The 13044-nt window shown below is 39.3% G+C and overlaps 1 protein-coding gene across 1 annotated transcript in view; it reads right to left on the minus strand.

Annotated features, from left to right (window-relative positions):
• Positions 1 to 782: 782 nt before the first annotated feature.
• Positions 783 to 13044, minus strand: part of LOC138367947 (zinc finger protein 30-like) — an 82934-nt gene continuing 70672 nt past the window's right edge. Inside the window, exon 17 of the mRNA XM_069330232.1 lies at positions 783 to 824. Coding sequence (XP_069186333.1) covers positions 783 to 824 — 42 coding nt within the window. The remainder of the gene's footprint in view (positions 825 to 13044) is intronic.

Below are 13044 nucleotides of genomic sequence, written 5' to 3' on the forward strand. Positions count from 1 at the left end.
CGGACAGCGTGACGCAGGCGGTGATGGAGGCACCGGTATTGCTACATTCGTCCAAGATGATTATAGACGAGGCGACGCTGGTCCAGCTGCTGCTGGAGTCTCCCTCTGACCCCTTCACGCGGTGCCCTCTGGACCCTGGCTCCTATAGTCGCCTGCCGGACCTCCAGGCGGCCATTCTTGCGTGGAGACAAGAGCATCAGTGACTTTTAAGAACGACGGCAATAAGATTACTGTAGGATTTAAAAACAAGGACAACATCTGCAGTGAAGATGGAAATGTTTGCCAAATTTAGTACCGACTTTAGGTTTGACTTATCAATTTACACATGTAATTTATATTTGTATAAATTGTCTTTATCATTTTCAATAAATCAATAAATTTTTTGAAAAAAAACCCAGTTTATATATTAACTTATCTAACCTTTTTAACATAAGTTTTCTATAACATCAGAATTAGAGTAACACAGTTAGCCAATTGGTCCACACTAATTGGGTCATGTTAACATTGTAGATGCGTCATTTAAATCTACATTCAACTATATACCCAACCAGTCTACTTGTTAGCTCGCCTCTCATCCATTGTTCGCTGTTAAAATCAGTAAGAATATATGTATCAAGGAAACTGACGAAAGCAGCTAATAGTCGTGGCAGCTCCTATTTATATCCAACAAAACTGCCTGTCAGACGATGAGTCATAATAACGTGGCTGAAGATATAATGACCAAATCACACATTAGAAGCGAAAGTAGTAACATCTGACACAAAACATACCCAATACGAACCTTAGTCGTGGCTTTGTTGCTGTTGAGTCTTACCTTTCACATACTTAAATGTGATATAATATACTTAACCTTCTTAATATACTTAACCTGTGTGGGATAAATTCCAACAACAATGACAAGGAGGTGTGTAAAGAACTCACGAGAATGATGATTGTAGGAATTCTTTACAATAGAGCATGGAAAGGTGTGTTAGCTGGAGCTCCAATTGTCTTGATACTAAAAATTAAAGGTGTAGTGATTAAACTGTTGGTAGTGAGGGCGATATGAAGGGACCTTAGGAGATAGTTGGAGTCCCTGCGGGTGGAGCTTAGGCAGATAAAACAACGTCAAGAGGAAGCACGGGAGGAGAGCAACAGTAGAGGTTCTACTTCTTGGAATATCGTAGGGGACATGGGTCTTAAGAAGACTCTGACGAGGACGTCTTCAGATGTCATAAAGACTTCCAACTCATTCGCCGTGCTGGAAAACGAGTGCTGTACAGAGACTGCAGTTCGCTCGAAAGTGAAGGCAGCGAAGGAAACGCAGGTCCCTCAAGCTGTTCATTAAGTGAAGGAAGTAGATACGCGATTTTTGGTTGTAGGAGATTTCCAGATAAGCTTTTCGTGCCAGAGATAGGGATAACAGGTTAAGGGTTTGCTATCCAAAGGCAGGAATTGGTGATATACTAAACAACATGAAAAATATGATGGCTAGAAATGGGAACACACCCAAAATTTGTATCAGTGCAGGTGGAAATGATGTAAGACGAGTCTGGGGTAAGGCACTGTTACAGAGGTTTAAGACATCAGTAGAATCAGATATGAGCAAAGGAAGAATCCTGATCATATGTGGCATTCTTCCAAGAAAGGTAGTTGGGAATAAATAGTTGTCCAGGGCACTTGATGTCAATTGCCAACTGGACACATATTGTTAAAAATCAAATGCAATATCAAACGTTGATATCTGGGAACATTTCTATGGAAGAAATAAAATGTATGCTCGGGATGGGGTGCATTTATCAGGAGATGGGGCTGTTGCCAACTCGTCAGAACCTGTGGTTGGAGAGGCTAGTTTGGGTTTAAACTGTTAGAAGCTAGTGGTATGGGAAATAATATGGAGAAAGCAGGCAATATATGTATGTGTCGGCGGGGGAAAAAAATGGCAAAATGAACAGGGAAGAAGGGCCTCAAATAACAATACACTTAAGATATATTACACGAACAGTAGGATTGGTTCTACAAATCAACAACCCTGTTACTGAACCAGTACTTACCCAAGTCTGTCCTAAATCGAAACTTATCCAATTTATACCCATTGTTTCGTGTTCTGTCTTGTGTTGATATTTTTAATACCCTATTAATATCCCCCCTGTTATGTCCATTCATCCACTTGTAAACCTCTATCATGTCACCCCTAACTCTTTGCCTTTCCAGTGAATGACTTAACACTCTGACTTAACCCCATTTATACTAACTCTCTGTTTCCTTTGGAATAGCCATGCACTAATCCAACTTAATATAGCACCCCCCAATACCCTAATCCAAGTTAATATAGCACCCCCAATACCATGAGCTTCTATTTTTTTAATTAGTCTTTCATGTGGCACTGTATCAAAAGCTTTGCTAAAGTCAAGGTACACAACATCACAATCCTTACCACTATCAACTGCCTCAACTATGCTGGAATAAAAAGTTAGCAAATTTGTTAAACATGAACGGCCATTTGTAAAACCATGTTGCGACTCATTTATTAATTTATGTTTTTCAAGATGGAGACGAATTGTATTTGCAATTATTGATTCAAGTAACTTTCCCACAATAGACGTTAGGCTAATTGGCCGATAGTTTGACGCAAGTGATTTATCTCCTTTCTTAAAAATTGGTACCACATTAGTTACCTTCCATGACTCTGGCACTCTGCCTGACTCTATTGATTTATTAAATATGGTAGACAGTGGCTCGGAAAGCTCCTCTTTGCATTCTTTAAGCACCCTGGCAAACACTTCATCCGGCCCTGGGGATTTGTTTTGTTTTAGTTTTTCTAATTGTTTAATTACATCCTCCCTGGTAACTGCTAAACTAGTCAACCTGTCCTCATCCCCACCCACAAAGACTTGTTCGGCTGAAGGCATATTGTTAAGTTCTTCTTTAGTAGATACAGATATAAAATATTTGTTAAAAATACTACTCATCTCCTTGTCATTATCCGTTATTTGACCTGTCTCAGATTTTAATGGACCTATCCTTTCCCTAGTCTTAATTCGATATAACTGAAAAAACCCTTTAGGATTTGACTTTGCTTGCTCTGCTATGCGAACTTCATAGTTTCTTTTTGCTTTCCTAATCTCTTTTTTAACATTTCTAACCAGTTGTATGAATTCCTGTTCTAACCTGACTTCCCCATTCTTAATCCTTTTGTACCAAGCTCTCTTTTTACCTATAAGGTTCTTTAAATTATTTGTTATCCACTTTCGGTCATTAGTATTCGACCTATTCAATTTGTATGGCATACTACGTTCTTGCGCTTTGTTTAGAATATTCATAAATAAGTTATATATTAAATTCACATCGAAATCCCCTTTTACGTCACCCCTTCTATCGCATGAACCCCTTCTATCGCTGGGCTCATGTCTCGCTCTAAGACCGGCCCACACTCCATACCCAAGAGTTTCCAATCAATTTGACCCAAAAAATTTCTTAGGCTATTAAAATCAGCTTTTCGAAAATCTGGCACTTTAACAGAATTTTCTCCTACAGGTCTATTCCATTCTATGCTAAATCTTCTTACTTTGTGATCACTGTTCCCTAGCTCACTCCCTATTTCGATGTCATTAATTTGTGTTTCCTGTTAGTTAACACTAAATCTAAAATATTATTTTCCCGCGTTGGTTCCTTAATGTGTTGCGTAAGAAAGCAATCGTCAATTATTTATAGAAAATCTTCTGCTTCACTATTCCCTGTTTTGTTCACCCAGTTTATTCCACTAAAATTAAAGTCACCCATGACATAAATACTGTTAGATCTAGATGCTCTAGATAAATTTATATCCATTCTGGCCTCCTCCTTCGTTTCTTCCCGAAGTCTCAGCCGTCGTACCTCCTCCCGCAGGGAATCCATCTCTGCTCTCAGAGCTCCATCCAGACTCACCACTAATCACTTCCATTATTGCAATAATAATATTATTAGAATCGGAAGTATTAATTAATCAAAGTATTAGTAACAAGACACCTGGTGTTGTTTTCAGCAATTTGTTAGCAATATATATAGGTAAATATAGATATATAGCTACATATAGATATATAGCTATAGCTATAACCAATGGGCTATGGTTAGGCCCCATTTAGATTATGCAGTTCAGTTTTGGTCGCAGTACTATGGATATAAATTTACTTGAACGTGTCCAGCGTAGGATGACAAAGTTAATTCCCCAAATTAGAAATCTTTCCTATGAAGAAAGATTAACACAGCTTAAATTGCATTCACTGGAAAGGCAAAGAGTTAGGGGGTGACATGATAGAGGTTTACAAGTGGATGAATGGACATAACAAAGGGGATATTAATGGAGTATTAAAAGTATCAACACAAGATAGAACGCGAAACAATAGGTATAAATTGGAAAAGTTTAGATTTAGGAAAGACTTGGGTAAATACAGGGTTGTTGATTTGTGGAACCAGTTACCGCGTAACGAGGTGGAGGTATGGTCCCTCGATTGTTTCAAGCGTGGGTTGGACATGTATATGAGACGGATTAAGAACATAAGAACAAAGGCAACTGCAGAAGGCGTATTGGCCCATACGAGGCAGCTCCAATTTATAACCACCCAATCCCACTCATATACTTGTCCAACCCGCGCTTGAAACAATCGAGGGACCCCACCTCCACCACGTTACTTGGTAATTGGTTTCAACAAATCAACAACCCTGTTACCGAACCAGTATTTACCCAAGTCTTTCCTAAATCTAAACTTAGAACTAAACTGGGATTGGGTGGTTATAAATAGGAGCAGCCTCGTATTGACCAATAGGCCCTCTGAATTTACCTTTCTTTTTATGTTTTTCTCAAAAACAGTTAATTCTTTGACTTTCTGGAGAATGTAATTTAAGCTTGGTCAATCTTTCTTCATAAGACAGGTTTCTAATTTGAGGGATTAATTTGTCAACCCTCGCTGGACGCATTCTATTGAATTTAGATCCATTTTATAGTACGGAGTATAGCCAAAACTGAACTGCATAACCTAAATAAAAACATAGGAAGAAAGGTAACTGCAGAAGGCCTATTGGCCCATACGAGTCAGCTGCTGTTTATAACAACGCAATCCCACTCATATACATGTCCAACCCACGTTTCAAACAATCGCGGGACCTTCACCAACTTACGCGGTAACTGGTTGCACAAATCAACAACCCTATTACCCATCAGTATTTACTCAAGTCTTTCCAAGATCTAAACATACTCAGTTTATACCTCACTGTGTATGTATATACCTCAAAACATTGGTTCCTGTTTTTTCTTGTGCTGATACTTTATAATACCCTATTAATATCTCCATTGTTATATCAATTCATCCACTTGTAAACCTCCATCATATCAACCCTATCTTCGTCTTTACAGTAAATGCAATATAAGTCAACAAATCCACAAGGACCCTGATGAGGGTTCGTAGGTTCGAACCTACGTTCGAGAGGATCCCAGACGCTGCCTTAATTGTGATTTGTGTGTAATGCAATTTAAGCTTCATATGACAGGTAACTAATTTGGGGAATTAACTTTGTCATCCTACGCAAAACACCTTTAAGTGAATTTATATCCATTCTATAGTACGGCAAGCAAAATTGAACTGCATAATCAAAAGGGGCCTAACCAGATAAAGATATAACTGAAGAACAACACCAGGTGTCTTGTTACTAACGTCCTGTGTCCTTTTTGCCGTATTACGATCTTATGTTTTTAAATTCTTACTAATCATAATCATAAGCTATTAGGACAATATCTAACTCTGGCCCCAGACATCACTCGGTACCATTACTCAAATTAATATGTTAGATATTAAGTCCCTGCACATCCTCTAATGTGTATTTTATATATATAAAACGCTGAACTGTAATGTCAATCCTGACCTTAAAAGCTTCCTAGAAGGTTGTAACAGATCCCATGAGCACCACACCAGAAACAAATACCTATTTGATATTGCAAGAGTACGACTTAGTCAAACTAGAAATGCTTTACAAATCAAGGGACCTCGAATGGGGAATGACCTTCCCAATTATGTTAAAGACTGTACCTCTCCCAACCAGTTCTTTTAACTAAGTACAAACTAATTAACTCAATGTAACCTGTTGACCAGACCACACACTAGAAATTGAAGGGACGACGACGTTTCGGTCCGTCCTGGACCATTCTCAAGTCGATTGTGATGAGGAGGTAGGGACAGGCAATAAATAGGCAAGAGAGAGCTGAGGAGGAAAGTCAGGTGTAGGGGATAGTAGTAATGAGAACTGCAGCAGGCCTATTGGCCCATACGAGGCAACTCCTATTATAACCACCGAAGGAGATAGTAATAGGAAAAAGAAGAGGATAGCAAGGGAGCGTAGGAGAAGACAATGAACAGAAAAAGGTAGAAGAGAGAAAGAAAAGGAAAGAGAAAGAAAGAAATGGAAGGGGGAAAGCTTATGTTAAGTCACGTTTGTTAGAAAGATTAGAGCATTTGAGTATATACTGTGAAAGGGAAGAGTCCACAGCAACACAGCCAGGACTCAAGTTCATGTTGGGTACATTGTTTATAAGAGCCGATTCTACAAGACGGCGTCTGTGTAGAGTAGAGGCAGGAAAGATTATTTTGGAGGAAGACCAATCAATGGGATGATTAGAATCCCTCACATGGCAGAAGAGAGCATTGTTAGTGTCTGCAGACTTAACACTTCTCTTGTGTTCTTTAAGTCTGTCATTCAGTGTACGGCCAGTTTCGCCAAAGTATTGGAGAGGACAAGATGAACAGGAAATAGAGTAGACACCAGCAGCATTAGAAGCAGGAGGAGCAGTGTGAACTAGATTGCTACGAAGTGTGTTAGTTTGTCGAAAGGCGAGTTTAATGTCAAGAGGACGAAAGGTATTGGTAAAAGTTTTGAGTTCAGATATGAAGGGAAGGCATAGTACAGTGCTACTAGTGTTGGAAGCAGGTTTAGGATGAAAGAAATTTCGTTTAGCTTGAGAGTGGGCACAGTTGATGAAATGCAAAGGATAACCAAGGCGAGAGAATGATTTGTAGATAAAGGTAATTTCAGAATCAAGAAACTGAGGGTCGCTGATGCGTAGAGCACGGAGGAAGAGAGAGACGAGGACACTTTTCTTAACAGAAGGAGGATGATAGGAAAAGAAGTGAATGTACATGCCACTATGCATGGGTTTACGGTAGACAGAGAAAGAGAACCCAGACACAGAGCTGTGAACATGAACATCAAGAAAAGGAAGGAGGGAATTAGATTCCCACTCAACTTTGAAATGGATAGAAGGAGCCAGATTGTTAAGAGAGGCGAGGAAAGGCTGGAAAAGATTAAGGTCATGAGGCCATAAAGCAAAAATGTCATCAACATATCGAAGCCAGAGAGAGGGACGAGTATCAATAGAAGGAAGAAGAACAGTTTCGAAGTATTCCATGTAGAAATTAGCAAGAACAGGGGAGAGAGGGGAACCCATAGCGACGCCGAAAGTTTGAGTGTAATATTTACCGTTGAAAGAGAAAGAGTTAGATTCAACACAGAGTCTAATGAGATCGAGGAAAACGTCAGTGGGAAGTGGGAGAGGAAGGAGGCCCTCTGACGCCTTCTGTCTGAGGAAAGAGAGAACGTCATCGAGCGGAACATTAGTGAACAGAGAGTCGACATCAAGACTAAGCATCTTACAAGAGGGTTGCAGGCGCAGTCTTTCTATGAAGTCCTGAGAGTGACGAAGGTGGGCAGGGGAAAAAGTGCCAAGGTAAGGTGTCAGGGTTTTAGCGAGCCAGGAGGCAAGAGGATAGCTGACAGAGCCCCGTGAAGAAATGATAGGACGAAGAGGAACACCAGGTTTATGAGTCTTAGGAAGACCATAGAAATAAGGAAGAGAAGGGCAGATGACACGGAAACGTTTAATGAGATCAAAGTCAGGAGGGCAAAGACTAGAGAGCTGTCTTAGTTTGCGGTTAAAGGAAGTTTTGAGGCGATCCAAAGGGTTAGAAGTCAGAGGAGCATAAGTGCGAGAGTCAGAGAGCAAGACATCTGCTTTTCGGAGGTAGTCCTCACGGTCAAGGACAACCACCGAATTGCTTTTGTCGGAAGGAAGGATAAAAATAGAGTTGTTAGATTTCAGGGAGGCAAGGGCAAGCTGGAAGCGACGAGGAAGGTGGTTATTTTTAGAAAACAAGCTGTCAAGAACGGGGATAAGGGCCCCTCTAAAGGCAGACAGGTCCGAAAGAGTACTAGAGTTTGAATTGACAAACCTGTCAAAGGAACTAATGAGATCAATGCCACAGCGTGGGCCAGGGGAAGTAGCAAAAGACAGACAAAGACCAAGAAGTTCTTGCTGGTGCTTAGAAAGAGAGTAGGACGAAAGGTTGGTAACAGTCAGAGAGAGAGTATTTGGCCCAAGGACTGTTGGAGATCAGGCGTTGAAGTTTGTTGTGTAGTGTGGAGGAGTGGTGGGAAGAGGAGACGTGAGCAGTGTCAAATGCAATTGGAAAAATGATATTGCATAGATCACTGGGAAGAGAGAGGACAGAAAGCGTTGCTGTTGACGAACAGCAAGAAAAGCCTCGTCAACTTGCAAGGAGGTGGCATGAATAAGTTCTTGAAGAAGAAGGCGGGCATGTTCAGGGAAAGGAGATCCCGAAGTGTTGAACTGGACACCTACTTCACTGTAATGTAACCTACTTCACCCCCAAAATGTCAACCCATGTCTTCTTGTTTAAACAATACTGATTGTTGACCAAATTGTATTTTTGTTTTTTTTCTGCCATGTTTTCCCCCTCTCCCTCCCCTTTTTTACATTTTTTTCTAATTTTTTCTCAACACAATTTATACTTTAATCTCAATTAGTATTAAGTTTTAGTCTTAGTGTTTTTCCTGCCCGAAACGCTTTTCGTTATAGTATCTATTGGAATTGTATGTGCTAGCTCTGTCTATAAATCCATCAACTTTTGTATCTTACCTTGTATGTATGGACTTTATCTGAATAAATATTTGTATTTGTTGTATAACTCCCAAACCTCTTTCGCAATCTCAACACCATCTCACTCTTATCTTATAACTCTTTCATCATTTCCTAGCCTCAAAACCTTACATTTGTCAACATTTAAACTGCATCTGCTAAGCTTTTGACCATTTCTAAACCCTAAGATCGTCTTGAAGTGATTGTAAGGCTTTTTCCATGTTTATTGCCCTCCAGGTTTTAGTATCATCAGCAAATTTGAAAATGTTGCTGCTCAAACCTGAATCTAAATCATTTATATATATTATGAATAACAGAGGTACCAGGACAGAGCGTTAAGGCACTCCACTTACATTTCCCCACACTGACTTAATCCCATTTGTACTAACTTTCTGTTTCCTTTGGTACAGCCATCCAACTTAACACAGCACCCCCCAATACCATGACCCTCTATCTTTTTAACCAGTCTTCCATGTGGCACTCGATCAAAAACTTTGCTAAAGTCAAGGTACTATGCTGATATAAAATGATAGCAAATTTGAATTATTTACTAATTTATGTTTTTCAAGATGATAATGAATGGTATTTGCGAAAATCGATTCAAGTAACTATTCCAAAATTGACGTTAGGCTAATTGGCAGATTGTTTGATGCAAGTTATCTATCTCCTTTCTTAAAAATTGGTACACATTAGCAGCCATCCACGACTCTGGCACTCTGCCTGACTCTAATGATTTATTATATGTGGTAGACAAGGGATCGCAAAGCTCCTCTTAGCATTCTTTGGGCACCCTGGTAAACACTTCGGCGGGCCCTGGGGATTTGTTTGATTTGAGTTTCACTATTGTTTAATAACATCATCCCTCCTAAGTGTTAAACTAGTCAACCATTCCGCGTTCTCTCTCACTTAGACTTATTCGGCCGAAGGCATAGAGTTACGTTCCTCTTTAGTAAATACAGATAAAATATTTACTAAAAGTACTATTTATCTTTTCGTCATTATCTGTCCTATCTGGGCTATGGTGAGCCCGTACGTGGAGGGTCTTTGGAACTATTATCTGTATCAATAGCTGATACAAGAGGTCTGGGGTCATCATGGTGGTTTTCCGTCCTAGAGGGCAAGCTGTCCTAGTTTTGGAACTGGTGGGATTAGTGTTGACCTCTAGGTCTTCCGACAGCCGTGCTGTCGTTGGAGTTTGGTGTGGTGGCCTCCATGAGGAGGTCTTGTACCGAGTAGGTGTCGTATTTGTTGTGCGGCGGTGGAGCTACTAAGAAATCCTACTTTCTTAGTAGGTTTCCTAGTCTGAGGAGTCCGTAATCTCCGTAGTTGGTATTGAACTGTCGAAAATTGAGAGATTACTCAAGTAAATCAGCTGCTCACTTACTGATACCAACCAGCTGGGATACCTTAGGAAATATAACTGGTTTCAAGATTCTATTTTTTTACATATAAGATAAGTTATCACAAAACCCTTTTTAATCCTGAAAATAACAAGTTATCAAAAAATGTTTAATTGAAACATTAAGAGAAACAAATAATTTGGAGATGGAATAAAACAATATATTTTGGGATGAAATTAGATTTTTATTGCTTTCACCAGGACTATACATGGCATGATTTAACAAATCATCTAGTGCATAAAAATTCGTTAGTTCTCTTGTGCTATATATAAAAGGACTCATATTTCTAATACGATATATGCATGCACCTTCATGTGTTAATTCGTATTTCCAAGATAGCAAAAACTTTTTCCACACTGGGGACACTTGTAAAAGGTCTCACCAGTATAAACACGTTTATGTTTCATTGTACCACTGTGATCAATGATCTTTTTAGCGCAATGGTCATTCCTTAACGATTTCTCACCGGAATGCAGCAGTGTCTGTCCATATTTCCCAATTTATAAAAACGTTTTCCACACTCGGGACATTCGTTAGGTTTTTCACCTGTATGTACCATTCTGTGAATCTTCAGAGATACTTTTTCTCTTAATCTTCTGGAGTCTTCATGGTGGTTCAGAAACCACATTCTGGACACTCATGAGATTTCTCACCCGTACAAAGCGTCATGTGTTTTTCTCTTTTTACTAAATCTTTTCCGACACTCTGGACACACATGGTTTCTAACGAGTATACACTATCATGTGTTTATTCATTTTCCTATCTTTTTGATCTTTGATCTTTTTCTTTTTCCATACTTTGGGCATTCGTCAGGTTTCTCACCTGTACACACCATCATGTGTTTATCCATTTTCCTGTGATTACTGAATCTTTTTCGACACTCTGGGCACTCGAAAGGCATTTTAGAAGTATATACTACCATCGTGTAGTTATTCATATTTCTATGTTTACTGAAGCTTTTCCCAATCAAAGGAACACTGTAAATAAAGAGATGGCAGTTTCAGCTCCCTGGTAATTATGATGTCAGCTCTCTGGTGCTTATGTTGTTGGCTCTCTGGTATTTATGTTGTTGGCTCTCTGGTATTTATGTTCTTGGCTTTCTATTATATAAAACAGGTGAGGGGGATGTAGGTCACATGTAAGATGTTTGGTCACTGTAAGTAGGGGAGACCGGGATGAGATGCTGGAGCTGTTGTTGTTGTTTAGATTTAGCTATTGAAAACTAAATGCCCGTATAGCACGGGATATAGTGAGTTCGCCAATGAGTTCGTGTTTTTCTCGAAAACCTTGTTACTGTGATATTTCAGTCAAAGCATTAAATGGAAGTTTCCTTCTTTACCCCCATTTCTTTTTCACTTCTTTTTTTTTTGCACACTGCTTCTAGTCTTGTTTTAATAATAATTTTTTGGTGGTGGATGTAGATTCAGTGTTCACTAGTGTGTCCCATTCTTCAACTACTTTTCTGACCATTATAGTCAGAAAAGGATTGCTGTGGATTTTGCATCTAATCTAACTGATAATGTTAATTGAATGTTGAGTTTGATGCGCAGGGCTTCAGTTGTTTCACATTCCAACAAGTAGTATAATAATGACGCCTCTGCATATGTTTCACAGATATGACATTCTTTAACTATTAGACAAAGGAGCATAAGAATAAAGCTAACTGCAGAGGGCCTTTTGGCCCATACGATGCTTCTCCTATTTATAACCACCCAATCCCACTCATATAAGTGTCCAACACACGATTGAGACAATCAAGGGACCCCCACCTACACTACGTTACATGGTAATTGCTTCCACAAATCAACAACCATGTTACCGAACTAGTATTAACACAGTTTTTTTATAAACCAAAACTTATTCATTTATACCTATTGTTCCGGGTCCTGACTTGTGTGATTCTTTTTATACCATATTAATATCTCCTTTGTTATGGCCCTTCATTAACTTGTTTTACTGTACACTTCAATCAGTTATGATTAGTAAGAATTTAAAACCAAAGGATCAATGCATGAATGTTCGTAATAAGCAAATAGGACACTGGGATTTATTAATCGAAGTATTAGTAACAAGACACCTGGTGTTGTTCATCAGCAATATCAGCTATATATATAGGTAAATATAGATATATAGCTACATATAGATATATAGCTATAGCTATAACCAATGGGGCTATGGTTAGGCCCCATTCAGATTATGCAGTTCAGTTTTGGTCGCAGTACTATGGAATGGATATAAATTTACTTGAACGTGTCCAGCGTAGGATGAAAAAGTTAATTTCCCAAATTAGAAATCTTTCCTATGAAGAAAGATTAACACAGCTTAAATTGCATTCACTGGAAAGGCAAAGAGTTAGGGGGTGACATGATAGAGGTTTACAAGTGGATGGATGGACATAACAAAGGGGATATTAATGGAGTATTAAAAGTATCAACACAAGATAGAACGCGAAACAATAGGTATAAATTGGAAAAGTTTAGATTTAGGAAAGACTTGGGTAAATACAGGGTTGTTGATTTGTGGAACCAGTTACCGCGTAAAGGTGTGGAGGTGGGGGTCCCTCGATTGTTTCAAGCGTGGGTTGGACATGTATATGAGACGGATTAAGAACATAAGAACAAAGGCAACTGCAGAAGGCGTATTGGCCCATACGAGGCAGCTCCAATTTATAACCACCCAATCCCACTCATATACTTGTCCAAC

This window comes from Procambarus clarkii, chromosome 3, assembly GCF_040958095.1.
Source record: "Procambarus clarkii isolate CNS0578487 chromosome 3, FALCON_Pclarkii_2.0, whole genome shotgun sequence".
NCBI classification, from domain to species: Eukaryota; Metazoa; Arthropoda; class Malacostraca; order Decapoda; family Cambaridae; genus Procambarus; species Procambarus clarkii.